We start from the raw sequence: 14,593 nt of genomic DNA, 5'->3' as shown, positions 1-14,593 counted from the left end.
GATAACATCTCTTTTCCAAGAGAGACCTGGTCCAATAGCAGCAGGGGGAACAATGTTTCAACTAAACAACTTACATACACCAACACAACATTTAAACAAAACTATAAACACACATACAGTACCATTTTTTTTTTTTACGTTAAAAACACGAAAGTCTTGACTAAAAACAGCTGGCCTAAAAACAATTACACTCTTCTATGATATATACATCGATCAAGTGTTTAAACTCCACCAACGGAACTAGATCATCAAATTTTTAAATGTTCAGGAGAGAATTCCAGGACCACGGAGCTAAGTAACTAAAACTATTTCTACCATGACCTGTTCTAATTTTTGGTATTGTTAGAAGCAAATGAGACTGGGACAGTAATAGATATTTGTTTACTGACCTGACTAAAAAACAACAGCGATAAAATGGTATTTTACCCAATATGGTCTTATAAATCAGTGTATACCAGTCTTTAAGCCTACGCCAGGTCAATGATGACCAGCCAACAGCGCTGTAGAGATCACAATGATGTGTTAGACATTTTTGATTTGTAATGAACTTGAGGGCTGCATGATACACTTATCATCAACCCACACACCCAAATATTTGTACACTTTAAATCTAAAAAAAAATTCAGAATGGCACAAATTCCCCGATATCAGGGTACTCATGTCAACATGTAGTATGTCCAGCCAATGTAGCAATGACATGATTAGTAACATGCCTGGCATTTGAAAATACCATTCAAATGGTATTCTGGATTCTGTTGTATGATGTTAAATGCTCTTTGAGCATTTTCAAAAGCCAAAGATAAACTACTACCACTTGAATAAAGAACAGTGTCATCTGCATAAAAACTAACATCCGCTGTTTAAATAAGATCCCCAATGTTGTTGATATACAAAATGAACAACAGTGGGCCCAAAATAGAACCTTGCGGAACACCTGAGCAAACCTCTATGGACTTTACAACCATCCGCCATTACACGTTGTGTACGAAGTATTAACACTACGACACACGTCTTGATTTCCTTTGTTACAATGGATCAGTGATTGTAAATGACTCAATCAGAAAAACATGATGGTCGTATGCATCTCTGTGTAAGAAGTTCACCCCTACCTTTATGATGTATCACTGATGATGTGTCACTTATTAGTTTAGTTATTTATTGACGTGTTTGTGTGTGTTTCCATCCGCAGGTGTTCTTTGCCTCGGTGCGGTCCGGAGGAGCCAGCCAGGTATACTTTATGACCCTGGGGCGTACCTCTCTGCTCAGCTGGTAGAGAAAGACCATGCCCCCTCTACACTGGAAACCAACCAACCGCGTTTTACCCAACGTTCAGTGATGCCAACGGACAAAAGCCAACCATCTCCGTCTTAGCTACGACCTTCGACCCGGAGCATCATGTTATATTGAGGATACATACAACATCCAGATGCCGTCTCCCCAGCCGTGAATACCAGATATGAGAATTGTTCAAAATTAAGTTAATTGATTATAAAACAACAAAAATAAAAGGGGGAACGGTTTGCCCCGCTGTGGTGCTCAACTGATTGTGGACACGTCTGTGCGGGGTCGTTGCCCTGAACACCTGTGACCTCTGTGTGTGTCGTTCCTAGTAACTGACTGTGCTGTGGGCTTGAAGTTTACTAACTACTTTCTGCATCTTCTGCTCGTATTTCAGGAACCCCCTTCCACCCCACCCTTTTCCTTAGCGAGGGAGGAGCAGGGGTGGAGCATACAGTGTTAATGCTACAGTAGTGTATGTAAATGTATTTCTGTTTGGTACAATGATTGCTGACTGCAAGGGGGCGGAGGGGGTTGAAGCTGTCAGTCATGGAGGAGGCGGGAGTAGAGAAGCCGAGCAAGGGAGCCAATTTGTTCGATGCCATGATGACAGAAGGTGGAAGGGGCCAAGGCGTTTTACCGTAAATCTGGTAGTATCTGAGAGGACTCAGCTGGACTGTGTGTTGATAGAGTTAAGACAGCTACAGTATTTTAATGGGCGCGGTCAAAGAAAATGATTTTATCCGGATGGACTTCAGACTAGTATTTTTTATTATAAATTCCCTAAAAAAAGTGAAACTATGTGGAGTTAATATTTATTTTACCTTATTTTCTAAAATCACATTTGCACAGTCTCCAGTTTGCTTGATTTTATTCCAACCCACAACACATTGAAGTGTTTTAGGAGTTAGAGAGAGTGGGTGGGTTAGAAAAGGAAACCATGTCTATGTATAATAAAATGTCATTTAATCTCATCCATAGTTTCAGTGGTCATGGTAGTGGATCCCTCGGTGATCCGGCTTGGACCATCAGAGGGTCCAGGATGGAGGACATGGTCCGGATGTGAATAGACAGATATAATAAAAGAGAGTGGAGGAGAAGGGTAAGGTGATAGTATTTTGTGTGTGTGTGTGTGTGGTTGGTTGGTTGGTTGTAAAGGGGCCAATAGATGAGAGAGGAGGGGTGTTGATGTATGTTTTTGTAGCAGAAAGGTTACACATGGTCAGCACAACTCAATGGACTCCTAGTCAGTGGATAGAACAAAACGGTGTTTTATTGTTCTTTTGATATTTCAGCTTTTTGTTTTTAATTTGTATATTTTCATGAATGCAGTGCATTAAGTGTCAAGAATGTAGAAAGAAGTATACTGTGTGGTGGTCAAAGGCATGAGACTTTTATTTGTGTTCCTTGTCACAAGTGATTGATTTCGATGTTCAATTTCAAAGTAACACAAGTGAATACTAAATGAAGACTCCGCTATTAAAGATGTTGATTTTCCTTTCACAAACTCAATGTTTTAAAGTGCATCAGAGCTGGAGAGGGAGCAGCTCTGAGTTGAGACGATGCTAGGCTATAGTAGTTTTCTGTGGAGCCAGTATGCTCACAGTAGCCTAATCAACCTTATTCACCAACAGGGCTTAGTCCTTAGTGTAACTGTAAACAACATGACCACGCTTAGCTAAGTCGTCTTGAGCACGGTACATTTGTCCATCTTGTGCAATGTCAGCTTATCAATCAATGGAAGGCAATAAAATACAAAACAACTTGTTTCAAATCAGAGGAGAGCAGTCTGGTCACCAGGAGCCAGAACACAGGTGACCTGACCATTGTGATTCTACAGCTCTCGTCTGACGGTGTTCATGACGGAAACCCACTTTGGGCAGAATCCTTTTTTTCACTGTTAAAGGCTATAGTCTGTACAGATATGTAAAGAAGACTATTCAATTAACTGCAATATCCCCTGCTACGGCTCTCCCACAACAGTGGTGTATCTAACCTTCGTTGACCATGGTGACAAACAACAGGCTATTATCTTGTTTTCCCACAGAACACAACTGTGTTTTAATGGTGGTGATGGATCAAAGCTATTTCACCCAAGTGGACAGACTCTGTACACTGACTATGTGTCCGACAGTGGGTCAATGATCTCTGAGTTGGGTCTTTCTCGTACTAACAGTCATGTCATTATGTGTGTAGAGCTGTGGGAAAGGCATTGCAAATTACATGTCACAGAATTGTTTCACGAGCCAACTTCTTGTATATGGAAAAAGAAACCAGTTTGAAGGGCGAACCCCAATGCTGTATGTGTGTGTTTAATAGCCTCCCAATGCTGACCCACTATGTCTTTCTGGTTGCATCAAGGCCTTCATGAGGCATAAGTTATTTTATTAAGATTATGGTTATTGATATTCTTATTAATGGAAAAAGATTTAACATTTTTGCAATCTGAAAAGCAGTCGCTTGCTGATTTAACGTTAAATTGCTAAGATGGCAACATTAAATGTTTTTCTTTAAATGACAAAACCACTTCGTTGATCTCACTTGAAGCATTTTGTATTCTTAAGTTTTAACTTGGTTAAGAAGCTTAATAATGGTTTCTGTAAGTTTATGTACTCTGCAGTGGTTCAATATTATAATGCTCACGTTAGGTCGAGGAAATTGAAACGTTTACAGAGGCAATGTTTTGTTACACTAATGTGCATCATATTTAGTTTTTTTTGTTGCTTGTTTTGTATTGAACGTTATTTTAGTCAATAATCCTAAATGATGCCATTGTTTTTCTCGCTCAAATAACCAACTCACAACACAATAAAGAATACACTTGCAATATTTAATTTTCCAGATGTTCCCATAACATTAATCCAGCGTTGTGGGGACATTGTAGTGATGTACAGTCCGTTTCCTGCAGGCTTGGATGTCAGTCAGGTTTGGGTGTTTTTATCCAGTGTTTCTGCCATGCTACTCTAATTTATGTCCTCTCTATGTATGACAGGAAGTCCTGTATTTTCCTGAAGGTTTTTTTTCTTTGAATAAACTAAAGTAATTTAAAGACTTTCTGGAGTATATTTCTCTACATCATTTTCCCCTGTTGGTCACCCCTATGCAGCTATAACAGTCTCCACTCTTCTGGGAAGGCTTTACACTAGATGTTGGAACATTGCTGTGGGGACTTTCTTACAGCCACAAGAGCATTAGTGAGGTCAGGCACTGATGTAGGGTGATTGGGCCTGGCGCGCAGTCTGCGTTCCAATTCATCCCAAAGGTGTTTGATGGGGTTGAGGTCAGGGCTCTGTGCAGGCCAGTCAAGTTCTTCCACACCGATCTCATCAAACCATTTTTGTATAGACTAAGCTTTGTGCATGGGGGCATTGTCATGCTGAAACAGGAAAGGGCTTTCCCCAAACTGTTGCCGCAAAGTTGGAAGCACATAATTGTCTAGAATGTAATTGTATGCTGTAGCGTTAAGATTTCCCTTCACTGGAACTAAGGGGCCTAGCTCGAACCATGAAAAACAGCCCCAGAACATTATTCCTTGTCCACCAAACTTTACAGTTAGCACTGTGCATTGGGGCAGGTAGCGTTCGCCAAACTCAGATTTGTCCGTCGGACTGCCAGATGGTGCATTTCACTACACCCGCAATAACATCTACTAAACATGTGTATGTGACCAATAAAATGTGATTTGATTTGAAGCGTGATTCATCACTCCAGAGAACATGTTTCCACTGCTCCAGAGTTCAATGGCTGCAAGCTTTACACCACTCCAGCCAACACTTGGCATTGCGCATGGTGATCTTAGGCTTGTGTACGGCTGCTCTGCCATGGAAACGCATTTCATGAAGCTCCCGACGAACAGTTCTTCTGCTGACGTTGCTTCCAGAGGCAGTTTGGAACTCGGTAGTGAGTGTTGCAACCGAGGACAGACAATTTTTACGCACCTCAGCACTCAGAGGTCCCGTTCTGTGCGCTTGTGTGGCCTACCATTGCGGCTGATCCGTTGTTGCTCCTAGATGTTTCCACTTCACAATAACAGCACTTACAATTGACCGGGGCAGCTCACTGTTTGTCTATTTATATTATGATGGCCTTGTTCACGTAAATAAATTCTATGTGTTTACTAATCTGTCCATAACTTCTGCAAGGAATTGGGTGGAATATACCAGACCTGCACTTATAGATTTGGTACTAGGGATGGTAGAGCCAGTGTCATGAAGGTCTGTAGCTGTTCTCTAATATACAGTATCTATGTTATAAGTATTGTGTAACGGTGTATCTCTTAAGGTTTGTTTGAGGCGAGTGTGTAGGTGGTAGACATGAATCTGGATTGGTGTGTGGGTGTGAAAGCTCAGATGGAAAGGAGAAGTCACGATAATGTCATGTTTCTTAACAGAAAATGTAACTTAACTTTGACTTATGTAAGGTAGCTTTGTCTGTTTCAGAAAAACCATTATGTCTGGAGACACATCGTCATCCTCTTTCTTTCATATATTATTCCCTCTCTATTTTCTCCAACTGCACCCGGTGACCTCCATGAATAGGAATAAATAGACTTGATCTATGACATCACGGCTTCTGGGATATCAGCCCCTGCTCTTCAATAGGATTCAGTGTTAATGTTGCCGAGTCGTATCAAAACCAATCTAGTTGGAGAGTTCCCAAAACATGCAATGACGCTTAGTCAACGGTCGATACAAGTCACTGAACCCTACTGCCGTCCCTAGAGATGATGCATCACTCCCCATTGTTAACAAATATTTGTTAGAGCAGATAGAGCAGAGTTAGTTGGCATTTAGTATCAGCACAGTGGCGACGGCTACCATCTTCCAACATGGTGACTAATATGAGTCTAATCTTGGTTAATGGAATGCTTATTACTACAGAATTGAGACATGCAGTGAGTCAGACGCCTAACTATACGTGCTGTCACTCACCTGGTAAGTATACTGGGGAATTTGATGGTCATATGACACCCAACACCAAGAAAACAAACAGTTTAGTCACATGGTGGACATGTACATGGCTGCACACATACTCATGCACACGGACACACACACACCACAGCTATGGGAGTTCAGTTACAATTACAGCAATCCACACAGACAGACACAACTGCTTTTCATCCCTTCTGTCTTGAATATCATTGAATCTTTGCAGTTTGTGAGTGAACTGGATTGCATAATCTGCTGTTTATTTCCTCAGTGTGACAGTATAACATGCCTGTGTTCTCATAAAGCAAACATGTTTAAACAGAAGATGTCTAAGGGAAGAGGAAAATAACAGATGTAAACAGTTATACCCGATGTCTGTCTACTACTACAAAGCAGTTAATCAAACTGAGGTCAACCAATATTGGGTTAAGTTGGGAAAATATATACGAGTACATTTGTACAGTACAAGCCAAACATACCTTATTGTCTTTGTGTATGTTTGTACTCATGTGTGTTAGTGTGTGTGTGGGTTTTTTGTTTTGGAAGTGGTGAGATGTCTTCATCATGAGCTGAGCTGTCCATTTTATTGGGAAACGTCAGAAATTTCTACGCTGGGAGGGAAATCTTAAGAATTAGAGTTTCCCGGAAGCGGCTTGTCTTGACTGACAGTCACATATGTATAAGAAGGAACATGTCACACTCAGAGGTCCACTGTGTCTTCTTAACTCTGGTGGTGTGGATTTACTGGAACAGAGCCACTGTCACTACCTCATCACTGTCACCATCATGGTCACCTGGGCAAACGTGAGTACTGATTCAATTCAGTAGTGGAAACTGTGTGAAATACATAGAGCAAGCTGGGGTTAGCGCTTTAGAATAAGGAACACCTTAGGAACTTTAGAATAAGGAAAACTTTAGGAACTTTAGAATAAAGAACACTTTAGGAACTTTAGAATAAAGAACACTTTAGGAACTTTAGAATAAAGAACACTTTAGGATCTTTAAAATAAAGAACTTTAGGAACTTTAGAATAAGGAACACCTTAGGAACTTTAGAATAAAGACAACTTTAGGATCTTTAAAATAAAGAACTTTAGGAACTTTAGAATAAGGAACACCTTAGGAACTTTAGAATAAAGACAACATTAGGAACTTTAGAATAAGGAACACCTTAGGAACTTTAGAATAAAGAACACTAGGAACTTTAGAATAAGGAACACCTTAGGAACTTTAGAATAAAGAACACCTTAGGAACTTTAGAATAAAGAACACTTTAGGAACTTTAGAATAAAGACAACTTTAGGAACTTTAGAATAAGGAACACTTTAGGAACTTTAGAATAAAGAACACTTTAGGAACTTTAGAATAAAGAACACTTTAGGAACTTTAGAATAAGGAACACCTTAGGAACTTTAGAATAAAGACAACTTTAGGAACTTTAGAATAAAGACAACTTTAGGAACTTTAGAATAAGGAACACTTTAGGAACTTTAGAATAAGGAACACCTTAGGAACTGTAGAATAAGGAACACCTTAGGAACTGTAGAATAAGGAACACCTTAGGAACTGTAGAATAAAGAAAACTTTAGGAACTTTAGAATAAAGACAACTTTAGGAACTTTAGAATAAAGACAACTTTAGGAACTTTAGAATAAAGAACACTTTAGGAACTTTAGAATAAGGAACACCTTAGGAACTGTAGAATAAAGAAAACTTTAGGAACTTTAGAATAAGGAACACTTTAGGAACTTTAGAATAAGGAACACCTTAGGAACTTTAGAATAAAGACAACTTTAGGAACTTTAGAATAAAGAACACTTTAGGAACTTTAGAATAAAGACAACTTTAGGAACTTTAGAATAAAGACAACTTTAGGAACTTTAGAATAAAGAACACCTGAGGAATTTTAGAAAAGGGAATAGTAGGTAGATATTTAATTGTCTTTTGTCAATGCTATACATCAATACTATATTGATTTCAACTTTTAGTTTGTTCTGCTGTTGTTTTTATTAGTGTAGTTAGATATTTGCTGTTAAGACTTGTCTCACTATATTCAATATTTTTACATTACAATATACACTGAATGTACAAAACATTAAATATACTGACCAGGTGAATCCAGGTGAAAGCTATGATCCTTTATTGATGTCACTTGTTAAATCCACTTCAATCCATGTAGATGAAGGGGAGGAGACAGGTTAAATAATGATTTTTAAGCCTGGAGACGTATTGTTAATGTGTGGCATTCAGAGGGTGAATGTGCAAGATGAAAGATATATTGACACAACTGTGGGAAGCATTGGAGTCAACATGGGCCAGCATCCCTGCAGAATGCTTTCGACAACTTGTAGAGTCCATGCCCCGACGAATTGAGACTGTTCTAAAGGCAAACTGAATATGAAGGTGTTTGTAATATTTTGTACACTGTGTATTTATATTAGACCATGTCTACCTGGGTGCAGCTCTAGAATAAATGTATATTACTGATATTATTAGTCTCTCCATGAGAAGCAGAGAGCAGGTACTCTTCTACTAGATCAGCTGACTTCAGAATTATATCAAATCACATTCCTGCTGAACATTTGCTATTATATCATTTACTGAACTGAAACTTTGACAACACACTTTTTTTTAATAACTTCCAGCAGTATAGATAGATATCGGGTTTCACCCTCGGAGTTCTGTTTTTCGTCAGAGCTACCCCTTTGTCAGCGACTTCTGTCTGTGTGGGTGTGTCAAAAAGGATTTTATGTCACATTACATTTTTAAGACAAGTGAAAAGTGTCTCTCCTGATCTCACAGACACACTCCAACATTACAAATTTAGCATGTGATTATAACAACACTCTGGATGCAAGGTCTACACATATGTTCTTATTCCTCCAGTATGCCATGGTTATCCTCAATCTGCTCTTGGCATTGTTCATCGCTCGCTCTGCCTGTGGACTACGACTACCTCCGCTACCTATGATAGGTAAGTGTGTGTGTGTGTATCTGTCTCTCTTTCTCTCTCTCTTTCTCTCTCTCTCTCTCCCTCTCTCGTACATTTGCATCTATATATGAATGTGACTGGTCTATGACTTATTCCTAAGAATGTACAGTGCCTCCGGAAAAGTATTCAGACCCCTTGACCTTTTCCAAATTATGTTAGGTTACAGCCTTATTCTAAAATGTATGAGACATTTTTTTTTATCAATCTACACACATTACCCCATAATGACAAATCAAAAACAGGTTTTTAGAAATGTTTGCTAATTTTAAACGGAAATGTTACATTTACATAAGTATTCAGACCCTTTACTCAGTACTTTGTGGAAGCACTTTTGGCAGTGATTACAGTCGTGAGTCTTCTTGGGTATGACGCTACAAGCTTGGCACACCTGTATTTGGGGAGTTTGTCCCATTCTCTGCAGTTCACCTCAAGCTCTGTGAGGTTGGATGGGGAGGGTTGCTGCACAGCTATTTTCAAGTCTCTCCAGAGATGTTCGATCGGGTTCAAGTCCGGGCTCTGGCTGGGCCACTCAAGGACATTCAGAGACTTGTCCCGAAGCCTCTCCTGCGTTGTCTTGGCTGTGTGCTTGTCCTGTTGGAAGGTGAACCTTCGCCCCTAATCTGAGGTTCTGAGCGTTCAGGTTTTCAAGGATCTGTCTGTACTTTGCTCCGTTGATCTTTGTCTCGATCCTGACTAGTCTTCCAGTCCCTGCTGCTGAAAAAAATCCCCAATGCGTGATGCTGCCACCACCATGCTGCGCCGTAGGGATGATGCCAGGTTTCCTCCAGATGTGACGCTTGGCATTTTGGCCAAAATCTTGGTTTCATCAGACCAGAGAATCTTGTTTCTCATGGTCTGAAAGTCTTTAGGTGCCTTTTGGCAAACTCCAAGCGGGCTGTCATGACTTGGAAGAGTGTTGGTGGTTCCAAACTTCTTCAATTTAAGAATGATGGAGGCCACTGTGTTCTTGGTGACCTTCAATGCTGCAGAAATGTTTTGGTACCCTTCCCCAGATCTGTGCCTCGACACAATCCTGTCTCGGAGCTCTACGGACAATTCCTTCGACCTCATAGCTTGGTTTTTGCTCTGATATGCACTGTCATCTGTGGGACCTTATATAGTGTGTGCCTTTCCAAATAATGTCAATTTAATTGAATTTACCACAGATGAACTCCAATGAAGTTGTAGAAACATCTCAAGGATGATCAATGGAAACAAAATGCACATGAGCTCAGTTTCGAGTCTCATAGAAAAGGGTCTGAATACTTATGTAAATAAGGGATTTCTTTTTTCTTTTTAAAAAAAAATACTACCGTTCAAAAGTTTGGGTTCACTTAGAAATGTCCTTGTTTTTGAAAGGAAAGCACATTTTTTTGTCCATTAAAATAACATCGAATTGATCAGAAATACAGTGTAGACATTGTTAATGTTGTAAGTGACTATTGTAGCTGGAAACGGCTGATAAAAAAAAAAATTGAATATCTATATAGGCATACAGAGGCCCATTATCAGCAAGCATCACTCCTGTGTTCTAATGGCACGTTGTGTTAGCTAATCCAAGTTTTTCATTTTAAAAGGCTAATTGATCATTAGAAAACCCTTGCAATTTTGTTAGCACAGCTGAAAATTGTTGTCTTGATTAAACAAGCAATAAAACTGGCCTTCTTTAGACTAGTTGAGTATGTGTAGCATCAGTATTTGTGGGTTCGATTACAGGCTCAAAATGGCCAGAAACAAAGGACTTTCTTCTGAATCTTGTCAGTCTAATCTTGTTCTGAGAAATTAAGGCTATTCCATGCGAGAAATTGCAAAGAAACCGGAAAAAGTCATTGGGTCTGAATACTTTCCGAAGGCACTGTATGTATACATTTATTGATGGTAACTGATGTGTTTCCCCAGATGGCTGTTTCAGGGTGTCTCCAGAGCCGGAGGTGTTCCGTGTGCAGGGTGAAGCGGTGGTCCTAAGCTGCGTTGTGTTTGACAGGGTCCTCTACAGACGATTCTCCCAGGCCAAGGCGGGTTACACCTATGTCATCGCCAAGGGAAATGGGACGGAGGGCATTGACCCTGACGAGGGGAAAGAGGGGCGGGTCCTGCAGCGTGAGCGACAGCTGTGGCTCCTCCCAGCTCGAACTTCTGACTCCGGAGCGTACTCCTGCATCTACAGGTAGATAAATCATCACAGCCATTTGCATAAGGCTTTCCCTTTAGTTCCTTACTTTAACAGTAGTATGTACAGTATGTAAATATGTCTACCTGTCGTATATTGATGTCTGTCAGTTGAACACTTTATTATATTTTGACATGGACAATGTCATGGAATATCTAACATATCCTAAGCACAGGTTATATCCTGTGGTATCAGTGCTTAATATGTATTGCTTTTTCTTCTGTCATTTTCAGAAATGACACATTATGTGTAATTGGAAGCTTCACTCTACAAGTTTATGAGACCAAGCAAACTGATATTGAGAAGTTGTCTTATCCCATCTCTACACCCGTGGGAAAAAAATTGTCAATCAGATGTCCTCATTTAAAGGACTTCAACAGGACTGACGAAATAGAGTGGTATAAGGTGTGTGCAAACAATAGGCTACCTTTATTGCAGACTTCATTTAGGGTTTGTTTTGTCGTTTGTGCGTCTAGCTATGAACCATCTACCTAAAGCATGTCTGGAGTTTTCCTCACTCAACTGTTTCCATTCACATAGGACTCCAGCCCGACAGTGCTTCCTGTTGGCAGTGGTCGCTACCAAAGACAGAGACAAGATGTGATCCTCATCTCAGACGTGAGGCCAGCAGACCAGGGCCTCTACACCTGTCAGCTTAGAGTCCACGTCAACAACCTCCAGTACACAGTCAGCAGGACCATTAACCTCAATGTAAAAGGTGGAATACCATAGCACGACAACAGTTTTATGGCTTTATCTGAGAACCCACTGACTGAATCCTGTGAATACCTCTCCATAGTTGTCCCATCATTTGCTCAATATTTTTAATCCACCATTTTGACAGTTATGATGCTCTTGACTTATGTGCGGCTGTATTGGTCTACTATGTGTTGTAATGGTGGTGTGTTCTGTGGACCTCTCTCTCCAGTGCCTGACCCAGTTCCCTACATTCAGACCACCAGGCCCATCTTTGACCCAGACACAACCCTAACCCCTAACCCTGGTCTCAGCACTGTGGAATGTGAGTGGATCTATCGTTATGCAGCTCAGAAAAGAAATGTCAATAACAGTACTTTCTATTTTTGACCAATTCACCTCTTCAAAAGCATAAATTGCTTACTTAGCGTGTATCACTTTATGTTGTTGATTGTGTACTTATGCTTAGGCTAGTGTAGTAGTCTTGGTCCTGGCTTTGTCTAATGCCTGTTTCTTTCCTTTTTTAGCCCCAGCAGTTGTGTCCCCCAAGATTGTGTCTCCTGCCAATGGAACAATCTTTGAAAGTCCATTGGGTGGGTGAATCACATATGCATACTCTGTTTAACTTGAAAACCTATGTTTTGATTTTGGCTTGCATCAGTATTCTAACTGTACCACCTCTATCTAACCACATCCAGGCTCTGTTTTGGAGATATCCTGCCAGGTTTTCACAGGGAGCCAATCAGCGGACGCCACAATGGTCACATGGTTGGTGGACGGCCATTCATTGGATTCGTCCAACCTTGGTGGACGAGCTCTGATGAGTCAGAGGAGGTAATACATATTGCATGTGTCTCTTTAATTGTGTACACATATAATGTGCAAGTAAGCTCAATGAAGATTATTGCTTTGTTACCAGGGTAACCACAGTGGCTGGGGGTTGTTATGTTGAGGTGAATCTGTACATCATTGAGCTGTGTGATGAGGATACAAGGGCAGAGCTGAAGTGTGTCACTCAAAACCAGGGAGGAAGACAGGAGGTCATTGCACAGTTCAGAGTCGAAGGTAGGCCCATCTCAACTAACATATGATACATGCACTAGACCTGTACATATTGATAATTTTAACCAGGCAATTTGGGTCCTGGATGTTGATTGGCTGAAAGCATGTGGTATATCAGACAATATACCACAGGTTTGACACAAAATTACTTGTTTACTGCTCTAATTACATTGGTAACCAGTTTATAATAGCAATAAGGCACCTCAGGAGTTTGTGGTATATGGACAATACGCCATGCACGGCTAATGGCTGTATCCATGCACTCCGCGTTGCGTTGTGTATAAGAACAGCCCTTAGCCATGGTATATTGGCCATATTCCACACCTCCTCAGGCCTTATTTCTTAAATGTACCATTGATTATGTGATTGAAACTCAAAGCAAGCCATGAAATGTGTGTTTCACTCGCTCTCTCCCTTTCTCAGACCCCAGGTCCACATGGCTGATGGTGGGTGTAGCAGGGTCTGTTTGTTTCCTGACTGTGGTCTCAGTCTTCCTTTACCTCCTCCTAAAACCCAGAGGAAAGGCTGACTACTTCCTGGCTCGACAGAACAGCACTTTTAGCTCTACTTTTAGCTCCACATAAACACCTCTCAAGTGATCTCGATGGCTATTTTTCTGTTGTTTTGTTACACAGTGTATACAAAAGTTGACTTACTTTAAACAGAATGTATACAATGTATTATTGTTATTAAACATATTTTTGAATGAAAATCAAAAATAAAATATTTCATTTTTATATGAATGTGATCCATTTCTGATAAAGAATAAGGAGCTGAGGTGACAACGACAGAAGGTTCTGGTAGGCTATAAGAGCATTCACTCCTGTTCATCAGTGACCCGTGAACCACAACAGCAACAGTCACACAGGGATTCCAAGGTAGTAAGAAGTATCACAAAATTATATTTTAGCATATAGGCCTACATATGACAATAATTATTTTTTTATTATTATTTTTGGTGGAATGAAATGAGACCCCTTCAACCATGTTATGGTTAAGCAATAAGGCCAGAGGGGGTGTGGTATATGACCAATATACCACGGCTAAGGGCTGTTCTTTAGCACAACACAACGCGGAGTGCCTGGACACAGCCCTTAGCCGTGGTATATTGGCCATATATCACAAACCCCAGAGGTGCCTTATTGCTATTATAAACTGGTTACCAACATAATTACAGCAGTAAAAATACATGTTTTGTCATACCCATGGTATACGGTCTGATATACCATGGCTGTCAGCATTCAGGGCTTGAACCACTCAGTTTATTATATATACACCTTTGCTAAGATGCCACTAGATGGTGATACATTACAAGGTGATTAGACTGACACTCAATATATTCTCTGTGTGAAGTCAATCACAAAAGATTCTGACTTGAGTCATGCTGTGGTTAACAGTTGGAGGTAATTTTCTACAGCAAGAAGGAAAGGAATGAGATTTACCCTGCTTTCTGTCTATTGTTCTCTCT

The 14,593-nt window shown here is 40.3% G+C and overlaps 2 protein-coding genes across 13 annotated transcripts in view; both read left to right on the top strand.

The window, feature by feature from the left end:
* Window positions 1–4,329, top strand: part of LOC139401847 (mitogen-activated protein kinase kinase kinase kinase 4) — a 98,642-nt gene extending 94,313 nt beyond the window's left edge. For all 12 annotated transcript variants that reach the window (XM_071145912.1, XM_071145889.1, XM_071145865.1 and 9 more), the window contains one exon: window positions 1,190–4,329. In XM_071145912.1, the coding sequence (XP_071002013.1) occupies window positions 1,190–1,273 (84 nt within the window). In that variant the 3' untranslated portion in view covers window positions 1,274–4,329. The remainder of the gene's footprint in view (window positions 1–1,189) is intronic.
* Window positions 4,330–6,060: 1,731 nt separating this feature from the next.
* Window positions 6,061–13,862, top strand: LOC139406085 (interleukin-1 receptor type 2). Its single transcript, XM_071148551.1, has 10 exons — window positions 6,061–7,010; window positions 9,092–9,179; window positions 11,097–11,364; window positions 11,601–11,772; window positions 11,908–12,085; window positions 12,296–12,388; window positions 12,591–12,656; window positions 12,762–12,897; window positions 12,983–13,128; window positions 13,549–13,862. The coding sequence occupies exons 1-10, from the start codon at window positions 6,882–6,884 to the stop codon at window positions 13,707–13,709; spliced, it is 1,437 nt and encodes a 478-aa protein (XP_071004652.1). The 5' UTR covers window positions 6,061–6,881; the 3' UTR covers window positions 13,710–13,862.
* The last annotated feature ends 731 nt before the right edge of the window (window positions 13,863–14,593 follow it).

Source organism: Oncorhynchus clarkii, chromosome 3 (assembly GCF_045791955.1).
Source record: "Oncorhynchus clarkii lewisi isolate Uvic-CL-2024 chromosome 3, UVic_Ocla_1.0, whole genome shotgun sequence".
NCBI lineage: Eukaryota > Metazoa > Chordata > Actinopteri > Salmoniformes > Salmonidae > Oncorhynchus > Oncorhynchus clarkii.
Note: the sequence above shows the minus strand (reverse complement) of the source record. Positions and strands in the feature narration are given on the sequence as shown.